General features: G+C 37.7%; 1 protein-coding gene across 1 annotated transcript in view; it reads left to right on the forward strand.

The window, feature by feature from the left end:
• The first annotated feature begins 455 nt into the window (after positions 1–455).
• Positions 456–17,069, forward strand: part of N4BP2L2 (NEDD4 binding protein 2 like 2) — a 35,256-nt gene continuing 18,642 nt past the window's right edge. Inside the window, exons 1-7 of the mRNA XM_030947115.1 lie at positions 456–573; positions 1,776–1,860; positions 3,009–4,435; positions 11,646–11,770; positions 12,183–12,271; positions 12,628–12,704; positions 16,004–16,147. Of these exons, the coding sequence (XP_030802975.1) occupies positions 1,858–1,860; positions 3,009–4,435; positions 11,646–11,770; positions 12,183–12,271; positions 12,628–12,704; positions 16,004–16,147 (1,865 nt within the window). The 5' untranslated portion in view covers positions 456–573; positions 1,776–1,857. The remainder of the gene's footprint in view (positions 574–1,775; positions 1,861–3,008; positions 4,436–11,645; positions 11,771–12,182; positions 12,272–12,627; positions 12,705–16,003; positions 16,148–17,069) is intronic.

Raw genomic sequence — 17,069 nt, forward strand, 5'->3', positions numbered from 1 at the left:
AAGATTTAGGTGTCCTGTGGCTGCTATCTCACTGCGAGTCCTTTCTTTAAAAAAAGTATCCTACATAGCATAGTTTCTATTTTAACATTTTTATAACCTAAAACTATATTTAACACACTACTTAAGAGAATTAATACAGCATAACTTTCTTACACAACACATATAATATTCATTTTGATATTTGCGAAAAGCCTATAATAAAATACGCATTTTTCACACATGCAGGAGGGAAAGTTGCAAATCCACATTAAGTATAACACACGTCTAAGAAACTTGGGCGGCTTTTACACTAGTGCCAGTCCTCACCGGAACGCAGCTCACGTTCCGCGACAGAGCGGAATGCCCCCTAAAGCAGCCGTCCCGACGCGCCGCTCAGCCAGCCCCGCAGGAAGGTAAAGCAGGACAAACCCCCCCGGGGCTCTTCCCGCCGGGCAGAGCGCGCGCCGTGGGGGGGAAGGCTCCGCCCCTCGCGGCGCCACGCGCGCGGTGAGGGGGCAGCGGGAGGCGGCGCCATCTTGGGCGTGGGCGGTCGGAGGCGCTGCCTCTGCCGCCGCCGGGAGCCGCGGCCTTGAGGTTCGTGTCCTCCCCCGCGTGTGGCTGAGGTGGCTGCTGCTCGGCCAAGCCGCTTCTTCTCCGCCACCAGCGCTGCTACCACCGACCTGTGCCACCAGCAGGCGGGGAAGGGGCGGTGTGGGGATGGCGGTGTCAGCGCGCAGGAGCCGGCGGCTGCTGAGGTTGTGTGACGTGGGCCCGGCGCTGAGGGAGGTGTTTGTGTGTGGGGGAGAGGAGTGGGCTTTGCACCGTGGGGAAAGGAGGGACGGGGCGGCTGATAGAGCTCCCCGAGCCATGAGGCCGGTGGCCGTGCTTTAGCCTCGGACACGCCGCTGCCAGCCCGGTGTGGGAGCAGCGCCTGCTGCCCCCGGCTGCTGTGCCATGTGAGGGGCGCTGGGCTGTGCGGCCCGTGACCGCCGTACCACCGTGCAAGGAGAGCCAGCCGGTTCACCTGTCTGTAGGTTCTGCCAAATAGGCCTTATTTTTCCTTTTGGGAAAGGTATTATGCAAGTGGACTTCAAGGCCTTGAGTTAGTTAGTTGATTGAATCTTCTGGATGTTTCACAGGTCAGTTAAAGTGGTAAATAAGTCTGGCATCCCTGTGTGCCGGCTCAGGTTCAGTGCTTACAACCAGTTCTTTACAGAAATATTATAGACCTGGACTTGCCCCATTCGCGAGGTGAGAGTATCAGAGAGACTGAATTTTCCTTTTGCATACTTGCTCTGTCCTCGCCAAGGACGCAGGCAGATATGCTTTTGAGTGCAACTTCACTGTCTCCAAGGTTAGCGAGGGACAGTCTGTTAGGGATTAGCAAGAAAGAATATTCCTTTGTGGGACAGTCACAGAGCAGCATTTTCTGTCAGTGGAGGTCTTGTCATACAGCAAATGTTCACAGGTTTGCTATTTTAATTCCCCATCATGAAATGGGGTCTGCTTAAACATCATCCCAGAAGATGAGGACATAGAAGCTAATAGAGTAATTTTTTTACCCCAGTACTGTGGAGGAAGCAGGACATGTTTTTTCTAGATCGGGATAGACTCAGTGCATAGTAGTAATGCCATACTTGCTTTCTAATAGACAAAAATGAAGTGTGAAGAAGTTGGGGGCATGCATACAACACATAAGTCTTGAGAGGAGGAGAGACCATGGTACCAATTCTGAGGAAGAGAGACAGTTGCATGGCTGTGTTTCTTCCCCTTCTAACAGTAATGCTTTCTTCCAGGTACTAAAGTCAAGTGCGGACAGTAACATCTCCTTGGTTTAGCCAGTTTGAGATTGAGAATGGCAGGTTTCTCTTCCTTTGGATGGTAGGTGATAAAGTGCCTAGAGTAACACCTTTTCTTGTGAGTTTTGTAAGTGAACATGTTGGGATAATGGCTACTTACAAATCTTCCCATAATACTACCTACAGATCCTTTTCAGATAAAGAAGAAAATTATTTTCCTATCCAAGATGAATGGTATGTGGCACTTTGTTAATATTTAGTCATGAAAAGTTGAAATGTTTCAGAAAACACTGGAATAAACCTTCCAGTAGGAGAAATGTGTTCTTTTGTGTTTGAAACTGCATTTATTTGGTGGGGAGGAGCTTACTCTTTATTGCATACTGTGTAGTCTTCAAAATCCAAGAAATTCAGACTAATAGATGGATAATGACATGGCATAGTGGTTAGTGCCATCTTGCTTTGTAACAGCTTGTCTCTGAACCTGTCTAGAACTTAGTGGTTTAGTTCGTAGAATGCAGTCTGTTTGGGACAGGGATTTTTTTTGTGCGTATGTGTGTGTTTAATTTTAGAAGACATGCAAGCAAATGCTCTTGGTCCCTAACAAAAGTCCTCAGTAGTTCCAAAACCAGGACCATAGTTACAGATTGCAGCTTTGATTTTACGTCTTACTTGACTTGTTCTAAATTGCAAATGCCACCTGGAACCTGTTTGATTGGTTAACTAAATGAGTTAGTGGACTTCGGTTCATGTGACAGAAAACAATCCTCATGGTAGAAGTATTTGCATTTTGTTGGTCGTATTAGTAATGCTGTGAGGCATCAGTTTGTGCATTTGAAATTGGCATATCCTTATCTTTCAAAGAGATTTCAAACACTTGGCGAAATAACAGCTAGTAGAGAATAGTGGTAACATAGGTCAGAGATTGCTGATGTAATTATTTTTTCAGTCACATTTTAAAAGCATGATTTGTAAATTATTTAAGGCATATCATCAAATGTGACTGCTCGACTGATACAGCACTAACATTTTTTACTAGAGATGAGCAATAAGTAACGTAGCAGTCTAGTTTAAACCATACTTGTGGTAGGTGATGTGTGTTTTTCTGCTGGGTGAGTACATTCTAGTTGAGACCTTGGACAGTGTGATGTCATAGGCCTGAGTAACTTCAGCTTTTTTATACTTTACTTCAAAAATGTGCATGCTGATAACGTATTCATTCTTTTTTCTAAGATGCTTCATGCTGAAAATACAGTAAGGCTCTTGGAGTGTCAGGACGAAATCGGAATTGAGCCATGTTCTAAAAGAATGAAGTCAATAGAAGGGACTTGTGAGAAACTCCCTGATGATGATAACAAAGGTATTCAGAAGAAAGTGGATGTTGAGAGAAAATCAAATGGTTGGATATCTACGTGTGCCTTAGATAACCAAGGGCAACATGAAATGCAGAAGCAGGAGAAAATACCTTCTGGTGCCTTGGGATCCTTGAATGAAGTTCTCCCTGAAAATAATCCAGTGCTTAGTCAGCCATTTGATTTAGAAACTGGGCAGAATATAAATCCTCCTTTTACATCAATGAATTACTCTAAAGTTGAAGAAGAGAAGGACCCTTTTGTTACAAATAATGCTGGTGAAGATAACACTGAAAAAAGCAGTGCATCATTCTCAATAAATAGAAATCAATCAGATGAAGACTTTTTTACAAGCAAAGATTTTATAGGACCTATTTACAAGCCTGCCAAAAGTAACATGCCAGACAAATCTGGCAATTGCAATGAATGTAGGAACACTGGAGGAGATGAGAATGAATTATGTGAAAACAGATGTAAAAGAAAGGAGGCAAAGAAGATGCAGGCTGTTTCTGCCACTGTACCAGAAATAGATGATCAGCTGGATCAGTTCTATAAAGAAATTCACCAGCTGGAAAATGAAAATTTAGATTCTAATGTTCAGGAAAAAGAAACTGAAATTTCTGAGCAACAACACTCTCCATTTAACTCTAGTCAGAGCTCACAAGAAAATTATCAACCTGTACTTTTGGGCAGTTCACACCTATTTTATGACAATGGACAGTGTTCTTTGGGGGAACAGAACAGTCAGAAAACAAACAATGAGCAGCAGTTAGTTGTGGAAACAGGTGGCTGGAAAACTGAAAATACCTTTAATGGCCAAGTAGATACTTGGAACTGCTCAGTGCCTGAATTCAGACCTGCTTGGCAGACTAGAGCATCTTTCAAAAAACCTCAGGGACCTTTTCCTCCTAGATTCAGCCATCAATCCCATTTTCAGATATTTGATCCCCCACCTCGAATCCCAAATGTTCCCTCTCCTCAGAATGGGAGATTTCCTTATGAAAGTTACCATGGAACTGATATCAGCAGTCATGGTCCATTGCTTGATCAAAATACCAACTATTCTGGTCATACTGACATCCATAATACTCAGGTCTTCAGGAATGGGAATAATGATCAGAATGGCCTCCAAAGTAATGGTTTCTGTGAAACCAGAGAAGAGCGTTGGAATGATCCAAAAGCTGACAGTACAGAAGGAATGCACAACTTTTCTTCATTGCAGTTATCCGAAGAAAAATTCAGTTGTTCACAGAAATTGCTTCTAATCTTAAGAGGCCTACCAGGTTCAGGGAAATCCACACTTTCTCGGTAAGTGAAGACTTAAGGTTTGAGAAGTTAATTCAAGTAAAATTTTTTAAGAATTTTAAATATATCTGTAAGCACTAAGGAAACAGTTTGTAAATTACACTCTTAAAATGCAGTAGTTTAAAGCTATCATTTGTACTTAAAGAGTGCAAGTGATCGTAAATATTAAAAAGATTTACTTGGGGGTTTGTCTCCCTCTAAGTTTTGATGACCAGGAGCTCTCTGTGTTAAATTTAAAATGTTGAGCATCCATTAAATTGCATAGTCTTTTATTCTGAAATTTTTGTACTACTATGTGGTAGTCTGCTGCTTTTTTTTTAATTCTTAAATTCCCTAATTTAAAAAAAACCTCCCATCAAGTCTAACAATGTCAATTTGACTGAACCAGAAGTCCTTTTTCATGCCTGTGTAAAAATTTTCGAAGGCCATTAGAAGAATGCTGCTACCCTGAAAATACCTGGTTTTGGTGAACTGAAGAAACTGAGCATTATCTCATTCCCTTTTTTCATAGTATGGTCTGTCAATTACTCTTCCTTGTTTGTGAGCAACGCACAATAAAAACATTTTTTCTTCCAAATGTACTTGAAGTCTGACAGGGTTAAAAACAGGTAATACCTCCAACTTGGATTTTCCCTTTGTGTTTTTTTGGCCTACTTTAAAAAACACAGAAAGGGGACAGAGCACAGATGGTACCTGTATTTAAGTGAAAGTAAGTTTGTCTTGTGTATATAAAAAAAAAAGTTTTTGAAACAGTACTTACTGATTGAGTTTCATCCAGAAACTACATCACAGGATGTCTTCTGTAGTTATCATCTGTTGTATGTGAGGAGTCTGTGGAATAGACTCAGTCATCATGTTCTTATTTGTTTTTTCTAATATAAAGGAGTAACATTCTATTTAACATTCTATTAGTGGATTTTTTCCTGATATTTAGGAGACATATTGCAGCTAGAAATCTCTAAGAGGTATGGTTTTTACATGTTTCAGTTGTTTTTGCGATAATTTTTTTACAGTTACTGATTGCTGTATTTTGCAAGCCTGCATTTTTGAAGCTGCATGTCCCCATTTGGTATTACTGCAATAATTCCTTTAATATGTGAAGGCAACATAAAACATTTTAAAAATAACCCTGTGGAAAAAGCTGCCTCATTCAATTTAGAGATTGGATAAAACTTAATATGAAGATACAAAATATATTTGTTTTCTGGGTTTGGTGTGATAAATTGTCTCTAAATCTTTCTCCAAATATATGACTCATATAATCTGAAAAATTCTAAATATCTTCAGGTTTTTATGAACATGTATTTGTGCTTTTTTCCATCTCTCATTAGTGAGATCAGTTACTAATTTTGTTTAGCAGATGGGAAAATGGGCACTATGAGATCAAGGTTAAGAATAGTTACCAAAAGTGAGTGCAGAATTTGAACAGCATGGGGCTTGTTTTTCAGTGTATTCAATTACATGCAGTTTCATATGTTTAATGCTTGGTTGCAGTTGTTAATTCCCATGAAATCATGGGTCTTGGATATCCTTGGGAAAGAAACATCCCAGAATTAATGGGTGCTGATGGGGAAAATACCTTTATTAATAGTTAAGTCTTAATAAATATGTTTTGAACATGTTCTTCTGTGTAACATCATAGAATTCTGCAGCATAGCCTAGGACAACAATGATGTTATATCTGATGCCATATTAGTACCCACAGGTATCTTTGCAGATATTTGCATTGTTGGCAGCTGCAGACAAACCTTTACTATTTGTGCCAGTAAAATAACTGTGAAGGAAAAGCAGAAAGCTGGCATTGTCTGTGTGGATCAGCACTAGAGGGCAATGAAGTGCATCTTGTGAGTGGGTTTCCCAAGCTGGAAATGACAGCAGAGCCAGTAGCGAGACCTTGGAATATCAGATTTCTGTTTGTGTTTTGCACGGAGTAAGGGTTTTTAAGTACAGACACTTTTCTTCCTGCTTGCAAACTTAACTTGTGTCTGTCTCGAATCTTCCACTGAAGTTTATTTTTGGTTTTGACTCTTCCATTCCAACTAAACAGTTGGGATTATGGACATGTTTTTTAGAAGAGAATAGTGGAGGAGGTCTGTCACCATTGCTGGATCAGGTCAGGTATGTCTTTGTCCGACCTGAGCTTAAAAATGCCTCAGAGATTTCTATGGTCTCACCAAACTTCTCTAGTGCAGTACAAACCACCTAAATAAGGAAGTTGTTCCTAATCTCCAAAATAAAGTTCTGAAGACATAATTTGCATGTCCTGTGTAATAACGTGTTGTTACATGGTAGAATGTGGCTCATGTTCTTTGCAGTTTCCCTTCTGATGAGGGAGAGGTTTATTCACTGTAATAGGTTGACATCAGACCTTTTACTGTCTCCACTGCCGGACTAAACAAGCCCAGCTGCTATTAACCTCTCCGTGGAGGTTGTATGCCTGTAGTCTTCTTGGTAGCCATCTGTTCAGCCCTCCCATGTTTTTCAGCATGTCTTTTGAATTGGGAAGTCCCACACTGGATACAGTATTTCAGAATCGACCACACAAGAGCTGGGTAAAGTGTGGGTGATACCTTCTCAGGTGATCTACTGGCCATGCTTCCTCTACTAAAGCCCAAGTTGTGATTTGCCTCGTCTTTGATGAAGGTACACCATTCACTCATCTCATTTGATGTCCACTGTAATCCTCAGACTCTTTTCAACAGAGCTGTTCAACCACTCACTTTCCTGCCTGTGCTGAGGCTTAGGTTTCATCATTTGTAGAACTTTACTCTTTCTCTGTTGAGCTTCCTGATGTTTTGCTTAGCCCAGTTCTCAGGTTTCTCTGTGGCCTTCTGGATTGATGCATCACTGCTAATCTGGTGTCATCTGCAAGTGCTCTGCCTCATCATCCAGGTTTGTGATGAAGATGCTGAAAAAGTGATCTTACTATATCCTTTATTGTTCTCTGCTTGTTACTGGCTGGGAGATGATGTTGGAAGCTTTGATAATTTCTGAGTATGCTGCATTCATCACTCGGTCCTCATTGACAAATGCACTTGTTTCATCAGAGTAAGCGTTCTGGTCAGTGAAGAATGGCTTGTCTTTTGCAAACCCCACACTGGCTCTTCTTGGTTATCCAAATTTTCTTAACGTGTTTGGAAATAGATTCTGAGGATGCACTCCATTGTTTCCAGGACAGAGCTTAGGTGAGGTTGAGCAGCCATTAGTTCTTTGGGTCTTTATCTTTACTTGCCTTAAATATGGGCATAACATCAGCCATTTCTGGCTCATTGGGGAGCTCTCCTCATCTCATGGATTTATTTCCTGTGTCCACCTGACTTAGACAATCCTAGCCACCGAGACTCATACGAAATCTGTTTCTTAACCATCCATTTCCATTTTTGTATTCCTGTTCATATCCAGTCATGGCTTTTGGTCTGTGCTCACTAATTCCATATCTGCTTCTAAATACTAAGCTGTTTTCTTAGTTCCCTCTTCAGTCTTCATCCCATTTATTCCCAGATTCATTTTCTCCCTGTTTCAGTCAGTGGTATTATCTCCCTCCCAACTTCATTATGCCAATGTCTTCCCTCTGCTTCACTCTGCCTTGGCCCTGTTTCCTAGCTCTACTGCCAGTACCAAGTTGCTTGTTCCAGTGTTTATACCACTATGCTTCCCATGTCCTCCTATTTTAGGCCAATTTTGTTCCTTTTGTTGCCATTTGTGTGTTGGGAGAAATGTGTTCTTATAATGCAATATTGGTCCTGAATCAGCTTCCTACCACTGCCAGATTGCTCTGTTCAGGATTGGGTTCGCTGTGAGAATCATGAGTTCTTTTCACTACTATTTGCTGTGCACATGACATTTTAAAGTTGTATACCTTGGGCAGATTTACAAAAAGTTTTTGCAGGGCAAACAAATGCATGTACTTTGTCCGATTTCACTTCCTCAATCCAAAATTTCTCAGAGAAAAACTTGGCATAACAAAATACTTCTGTTTAAAAAATAAATGCTTTATTTTCTCCTTGATTTTGGAAGAGATTGAGCCTTTAGTTAAAAATGTTAGAAAGCAGTTAGGCTGGACAGATACCCAGCAGTGATAGCTTTAGCCCAAGTAACCAAAGTCTGCTACAATTAGAAGTAGATGATAATGTGATCTTACAGTCCTGGTAAAAGTTACAGGAAAAGAGACTTGTATTTTTAAAATATTTTGCTACTGAAGTTGGCAGCAGTTGCAATTTGCCTTTTCTCCATAAATACTTAAGCATTAACTTGAATGAAAGAGAGCTTAATGAAATTGAAAGAGCACATATTGGTGTCATTTAAGAAGTCTGGTTTTAGTTAAATCCAGTAACATAAAAAGACAGTTGTCTTTTCTGGGGCCGTTTATTCTCAGAGGAAAATCTTCTGGAGGGAAGAGTTAGAGTTAATTTTTATAGTGGGGTGTAGAAGCAGTGGTGTGCTGTTGTTTCTAATTACATATTTATTTATATAACTATGTTTATGTTATAAACAGCGCTTTTAGAGGAGCTCAGTAATGCTGCATATTTTGAAACTATATTTAGTTACTGCCTACTTTTTTTCCTCATCCACAATATAGTAGCTATTTTAAATAGGTGAATTATTTATCTTTGTATTATAAAATCATTTATCAAAGTAGGCTAACCAGGATACATATTTGGGGACTGTTTTAAAAGGATTTGTGTGTGTGCATGTATGTACACATGCATTGGAAAAAATGTGTATTGGTTTGCTGAGTAGTTAATATTTTGGTTTCAACATGAGATTTTTGTATGTCAGGATAATAGCTTCTATTAGATCAGGTAGTATTTCTGGAAAAAGTAGGTGAGCTGCTTTAATTTCAGTGTCCTACTGTGTTCAAAGGTGGTGTTTGCTTGGAGGGAAGGTTTAGGGTGAAAAGGATGTATTCCAGCAGTTGGATAATATGCTACTCATTTCAAGCATGTGCACATACTGACTAACCTGGAATTTGACTCTCATTAGAAATACATTTATCTTTTTTTCTTTTTTCATCTCTTAAAAGCAGAATATCATCTCTGTGGGTTTAGATAGTAGTGATGCTTTCTTTCTATAGATACGCTTTTTGTTCTTTCTGTTCTCTAGTTCATGGGCCTAGGATAAATTTTATTTCCAAACACATGTTAGAGGTAAATGAACTATTCCATATGATGTCTACCAATAATTTTCTGCTTTGAATTTTAAAAGTTTAAATACTAGGAATTTTCTAAGAGGTAATTGTCATGCTTTTAAAATGTTATGTTTTATGATTTAATTTCGCAATTTAGAAAGAGGTTCCAGTCATTATTGTAGTATTTGAAGTTTCAGTTCATAAACTCATGATTCTGTGATAGCTTGTGTGTTGTGTATGGGGTAAGGGCTCAGTTACTCTGGCCTCTTTGGTAACTACTTTGCTTTCTCAAGTTCTGTGGGTTTAGGATTATTGCAAATAGAGTTTACTATATTAAATCTGTTATTTCACTTATATTGGTCCATTAATAGTTGTGGTGTGTTCTGAACTTCAAGGAATACTAACAAACAATTTCAAGAATACACTTTGTTGATGGGTTTGCAAGATTTCTGAACCCTTGTCACTATAATTCTTTATTGTTACTAATGATGTTTGGAAGATACAAGAAGAATTCAATTCAGTGAGTTATTCTCCAGAACATGAGCAAATAGAGTCAGTTCTTAGAAATAAAAATGAAGATCAATGGCTCATTACTGCTGATTTGTCAGTTCATATATTCCTATAGATACCTGATACTCAGGCCCCTAGGAACTGTAGAGGTGTGTCCATCTAGTCAGCCAATAGAGAAATCCCAGATATTATTTGCTATCTTTTATATTAAGGCAGATGGTTCTTTAGGATATGTGTGTATACATTCAGTGCACAAGGAGTGAGTGTGGAAGACGTATCCAGTTTTTCTTGCATTATTAATTGGCTAATGTAGCATACTGTAAATAAGAGAATTGAGCCATGTGTGAAATCACAGCCAAGTAATTTAATGAATAAAAAATTGTTAAATATTTTATACAAGAGAGGAAGAGGGATAAAAAAATTGCTGCTGTGTGTGGTGTACAATTTACTGGTACCATTTGATCTATTTAGAACAAAAATAGATGATTAATCCTTCTGCACTCTTATAAACCAGTGTAATACACACCCTATTGAAAGATCTAGGCTCTAACAAAACCTATAATTTATATAAATATAAATTTATAATATTTATAACAAAACCAGTTATTGATCAGTGTTCAAATAAAGCGGCTGAACTTTAAGTGTATCATGCTCTGCTTTCTCAAATACCTTTGCTATTTGTCCTGAAGCAACCATAACGGGCCTGTTGTTGGTGACAGGTGGCAAAACACAGCAAATTCCTTGTGTAGGAATTACGTTCAAGTGGCTCTTCCTGCAGATGTACATGGGAAAGCTTGGTAACTTAGAACTAGCATATCTTTGTTCCCGTAAGTTATTTGGGATCTGGCCAATTCTTTTTTGTTCCTGCCACCTCAGCAGTAGTGCAGTCCCACATACTGCTAGTGCAGTTTGGCTTTTGTAGCCTGTGGGTATGTTGCCAATTTCTGAGCTGGAATAGTTGCCTAAATTTCCATAAATATCTGAGTGTTGCAGAGGGCTCTGTGGCACTAATGGACTTTTTCTGTTTTCAGATTTAAATATACCATAGAATTAAAAAGAGACAAGGGGTCTCTTAAGAAAGTCCAATCTACACCTATTCTGTAGGCTGGACTTTAAACAGAATTGTACTGTTGTCTCAGTTATATAAGGTTTTCCTTTAAACACCAGTTGCCAAGGACTTTCTGAAACTAGGTTTACATTTGGCAGAACGGGGAGTTCTCATGATCAGATTGCTTTCTAGACATATTTCCAATTGAGGATTGAGATGGAAAGTGTTAGCAAATATTGAATTATTATGACGTACTTACTGCAGTATAGCCATAAAATTAGATGAATACAAACATCCCTTGGGAGTGAAGAAGAAACAACAAATACAGAAATAGTAGAGAGAGGAAATATTGCTTTGATTTGGATTAGAATTATTGGTAATGTATATGGGAGTGCTTTTTATAAATCTGTCTGAAGTTTGCAAGAAGTTCAGAAATAGGTTGCAGTTCAATTTATTTTAGTTATATTTTTTTAATGTGTTGATCTAAAAATTAGAGGTAAATATGTTTTTGTGTTTTCCTTTAACAGTGTTCTGCTTGGTCAGAGTTGTGATGGCATTGTGCTCAGCACCGATGATTATTTTCGTCAGCAGTATGGATACACCTATAATGCTGCTCAGCTTGGTGATGCCCATGAGTGGAACCGGAAGAGAGGTTGGAATGAACAAAAGGCATCCCATTAAGCTGTGTTATATAAAGGAAATAGAAGTGTAGCCTAACATCTATGAGTATTAAGAGTCTATATGAAAAGGAGTATATATATTTTAGCAAAGCATATATAGAAGTATTTCAAGTGGTTTTTATACTTTAATTCATGTATATATACACATTAAATTTCGAACTTCTACAAGGTTCGGAGTTAAATACAGATAACCTTGTTTCTTTGGGCATCAGGTTCTTGTTTCTACTTATTTTCATTCCTCCCCATACCTTTTATTCTTTCTCTCAGAACAGAGTGTTTCAGTCAGAGTAGATTAGTGAAAGGAAATCTGGGGCAGTTTTTTTTGGGTTTTTTTTTTGTTCGAGTTACATGTGGTTTATTAACTTGCACAATTTTTCATTTCAGCAAAGCAAGCAATGGAGCAGGGAAAATCTCCAGTTATAATAGACAACACTAATACTCAAGCCTGGGAAATGAAGCCTTATGTGGAAGTGGTAGGTTTTGTTGCATGGTTGTCACCAGCTTAGACTTAGACTTACCCTCGCTGCGATGGGATAAGTTGATAGGTTTTATCTAGAAACATTTTTACTCACGTTTTTAAAGAGAGAGACTGGTTATTGATAATGATTAGTAATTGGTGTGGCAATGGCGTAGATCAATTCAAGAATTGACTTGATTTAATTTGCTTAGCCTGAAATGAAAGCTAAGACAGGCTGCATGTAAGTGAAATTCGGCACAGTACCACAGCAGAGTATGCTGCTGCATCTGTTTATTATATTTGTCTTCTACTTTTTTCTTATGCTTTATGTGGTCATGGTATACATCACACATATTTCTTTACTTGCTGCAGGCTCTAGAAAAAGGATACAGAGTGGAATTCCATGAGCCAGATACTTGGTGGAAGTTTGATCCTGAAGAACTAGAAAAGTAAGGTTTCTCTTACAGAAAACATGGTACTTTATATATAGAGATAGATAGGCAGATAAATATGAATGCATAAATATATATGCAGTAAGTTATATTTTTTCCAAAATGTTTTCTCAAGTTCTTTACTAGTAGTATGAAATGTATTTTATTTAAATTGGCATTCTGAGATACACCTTTACATGGCATTTTTATGGATAAACAGGTAGACCAGCTCCATCTTGTTGGCCCAAAATGTCAATATTAAAATTTTATTGGACATGTGTAGATGTGACTTGGAGTACTGCTGAACATGGGTCATTGAACTTCTGGGTTCTGAGAGTGCTTGGGAAGCTGCTTATTCTTCTTGGTTAATGTTCTTTTTGTCTAGATATATCTGCTTGAGGAATCTATGAGGTATCAAACTAGCTCAAGGATATTTCTTTGTTTGAAAAGTAGTGTAATATTTTCACAGTTGATGACAGAGTTCTCTTACTGATTTTTGTTTTATATACATCCAGCTGACTTTGCCTCTAATTGTTTCAGCTTTGTAAAGTAGCCCCTACAGTGCATGAAATACGTGCATTTATATATATGTCTAATGCTTATTTTACTGACTTGGACTCTATTGGGTTTATAAATGTTCTAAAGTTTGCACCTTTTGATCGTAAGCTACCATTCACTTGTTTCTAGAGATGTAGAATTCTCTCTCTGTAGAATGATAGTAAGTTTTTCTAGTTTGGCATGCAGCACAGCCAAATTAGGAATCTTAGTCATCAGGCACTTAAAATTTCCATTACACAAAATGGACTAATTTTCCAGGAAAATTCATGTTTCCAGATGATGTTAACAAGCAACAGGATAAACTGTTGTGTTGTTACTGTTGAATTATATTGTTCAATTATTAATTGTAGGAGTAAAGTTTATATCTTTCCCAGAGCAAAACCCTCGAACTGTGAAGTGCTGTTACCAGTTTTTAGAAGATTCCTAGAAATATTATAGCAGTTCTGGTTGCTTTAAATATTTAAACAGAGGCCCATTGCCTGGAAACTTTATTTTTTGTGAATTTAATAAAGGTGGTGATGTAAGTTTTCATTTTGTTCTTTAGTTACTTTGAGAGAGGGCTCCTCAGTTTTGTTTCATCAGCAAGCTTGCTGAGAGTGCAGTGGTGAAGGGTAGTATGAAAGCATTTATTAGTGGCAGAACTTTTATCAATAGGTTTTTTAGCTTTTATCAATAGATTCTATGTTCCTCCATGCAAAACAGTCTTCCTCCCCTATCTGTTAGGAGCTTTTGCTGGTATGTCTGGTTTGGTTCAGATAGATGACTTTATGCTCTCTCAGCATAGCGAAGCTGCCAAAAAATGAGTGAAGACATGCCTGAAGAGGAGATACCAGTATTAAATGACACTATACAGCAAATTGATTTTCTTTTTTAAATCAATTTCTATGCTTGATGCAATTTTGCTGCTGGTGATTTTATTATCCTGCCTTATTTTGCAAGGAGAAGTACTTCGTCTTTTATGAAGCGATTATGCACTAGTGCATTCAATTGTGGATGTGTGCACTTTGTGTCCAGTGCACTTGAGCTGTAATTTTTTTCTAGGAGTACTAAGATAGTGAAATATTGAATATTGATAGGAAAATATTGAATAACTTTCTGCTTCCACCATTTGGCATTAAAAGACTTAGACCTGCTCTTCTCATTTTTTGTCTGTCACAAATGTCAGATGCTTTATAAAATCCACATGTTTCTAGAGGGTTGACTTTTTTCTCTGTCATTACCCTTAGTCATATTTGTGAATAAAATCAAAACTGCTAAGACTCACCAAGTGATTACTTCAACATGCAGCTGCTCCTGGGCTGCTGTAGTGCAATGCAGAAATTAAAAGCATTTAAATGATGAGCCACATGCGATGATCACTCCAGCTTCTGTTGTTGTCCCAGGGAAGAGTGTGAGGGAAATGCTCTGCTTAAGCATTTTCTTCACAGAAAGCAAGCTGATAAAATGCACCTTTAAGGAGCCAATGTAATTTTGAATAGTTGTGTGATCACCAGTTCTGCTTCCATTCTGAATGTGAAATCAGTGTGCTACCTGCCGTGTACTTTGAGCTCTTGTCAATTTGATACTTACTTCTTTATTATAATAATACTCATCAAGTCCTGAGGGGACTAGTGGCGAGGAATCAGTCTTCTAAAATACTTCTGTATGGAATATTGTCTTTCCAGTGTAGCCTGTTCTCTCCTCTGTAGAGCCAATCAAGTTGTTAAGGCCCATACCTCTTCTGTCCCTGGGAGAAAGTACAAAGATGCAGAAATATATTCCCTGTTGGTTTGTTGGGGACAAAATTTAGCGTGGACATTATTTCTTGGCAATAAGAAGTATTGGGTTATGATAAATGCTTGTTTATGCTGTCATAACCTTTTGTTTCTGTTTTATGTCTCTTCTTTTAGATTCATTTCCGTTACAATTCTGTCAATTCTCTGACATTCAGTTTGTGCATGAGGCTTGTGGTTTTTTTCTGGCAGAGACTGAAATTCTCTGCTAACATGGATTTTAAGGTCCTATTCCATAAATACTGAGGAGATTATATTTATATATATATATATATATATATATATATATATATGCTCGCATATAATGTGCTCAGGTTCTTAATAGACCAAGTTCTCCCTTAAAGTAGGTGGTTACTGGGCACTACAAGAATAGGACAGCACCTTTGATACCTTTTCCCTTACATGTGTTTCACCACATTTCTGAATTTACAACAAGTACAAGTTACAACTAGTAGATTAAAGTGTTCTGAGTGTATTGTTCTGGTTCAGAATTAAGGCCACTTCTTATTCTGTAGAGGTTTCTTGATGAGAAAATATTCTGTCATTAAGTCTTGAAACAGTGTAGTTGCGTATTTTATGCTAGTTTGAACATTTCTTTCATAAGGAGTAGTCTCTGCTATTATTAATCTCTACTCATTAGCTAGTATACCCTGTAAAATCTGATGAATTTTAGTAAAATCCTTCTAGGGTAATTCAAGTGCATAGTTATAGTGAATAACATCACATTTGTGTATGGAGAAGAACAACTGTATTGTTTACTGTTTTCAATATATGCAGCTGTGAATTGTTAAACCTTAATGCAAGTTGAATACCTTGAGAATGAGGATATAGTATAAAGAGAACAAGAAGAAAAATTGAGAATTTAGAGGGTTTTTTCTTAGAGACTGTAACATACAATTTTACACATATATATATATATTTACTTAGATATAACTATATATAGCTATAAACATACCAGATAATTTATTGAAATTTTTGTTTTTGTAGGAGGAATAAGCATGGAGTCACTCGTGAGAAGATTGCTCAGATGTTGGAACGATATGAATATCAAATATCCATCCCTATTGTCATGAATTCAGTGGTACCTCCCCACAAAAACACTCAAAGACCACCTCTGCAGAGAAGACATAGGTGGGGAGACAATACAGACTCATGGAGTTCTTTCAGTATTTCCAGTAGCCAGTAACACAGTTGCAGTCAGTTAATAAGAATCTGTTATTTGCCCTTTTAAAACACATCATCACTTCCAATAAAGTAGTGATTTTCTGTGTTTTAAATAGGCCTATTTCAAGACCTATTTTCTTCTGGAGGTTGTTCTTTTTAATGGACTTGCATGTAAATAAAATTGTGCTTTTAATGTTTTTTAAAACTTGAAGTTGTAAGACCTTGGATTTTACTAAAATATTTAATACAGTATGGCATATAGTGGTCTTTCTTTGGAAATCTAAGACAATGATGTCATATATTAGATAACTGTTGAGCAGTTTTTTTAAAGAAGGGGTCATATTAAGGATCTTTTTTAAAAGAGAAGTAAAGCTCAAAAAGAAGAGTTTATTTATGTAATAATGAATTTCAATTATAGTTATTTAGTCTTCTTACCTTTTTGGAGGTTTTTTTGAAATCAGTTATGTTCTGGGCTGTCCTTTAGTTCTATTTGGCATGCATTGCCAATTGGCAAAATTTTGGCATGTGTTTTTTGACTTCAGTTAAGAGGTTTAATTTTTTTGTTGTTGTTTTCTTGGGGTTTTGGGGTTTTTTCCTTTCTTTTTTGGTCTCAGAAGTTCATGTGGCAGGTGAAGCAACATTCTGCCAGTACAGTATTCACCAGTCATGAACTGTGCAACCTGAATTATTTTTTTATTTATTCTCGTCGGTACTATATAAACTGTGATGATGTTGGCACACCACCAACTTCTTTTGTGCTGACTGAAAAAAACTCTGAATTTTATCACTAAACCACTGAAATTTCACAGCTGTGTCTTTCTAAGTCAGTTTCTTTCATTTGTGATAAAAATGAAGTTTTAAAGAATTAGGCTGTTAATTCCCAATCCAC

This window comes from Camarhynchus parvulus, chromosome 1, assembly GCF_901933205.1.
Source record: "Camarhynchus parvulus chromosome 1, STF_HiC, whole genome shotgun sequence".
Taxonomy (NCBI): Eukaryota; Metazoa; Chordata; class Aves; order Passeriformes; family Thraupidae; genus Camarhynchus; species Camarhynchus parvulus.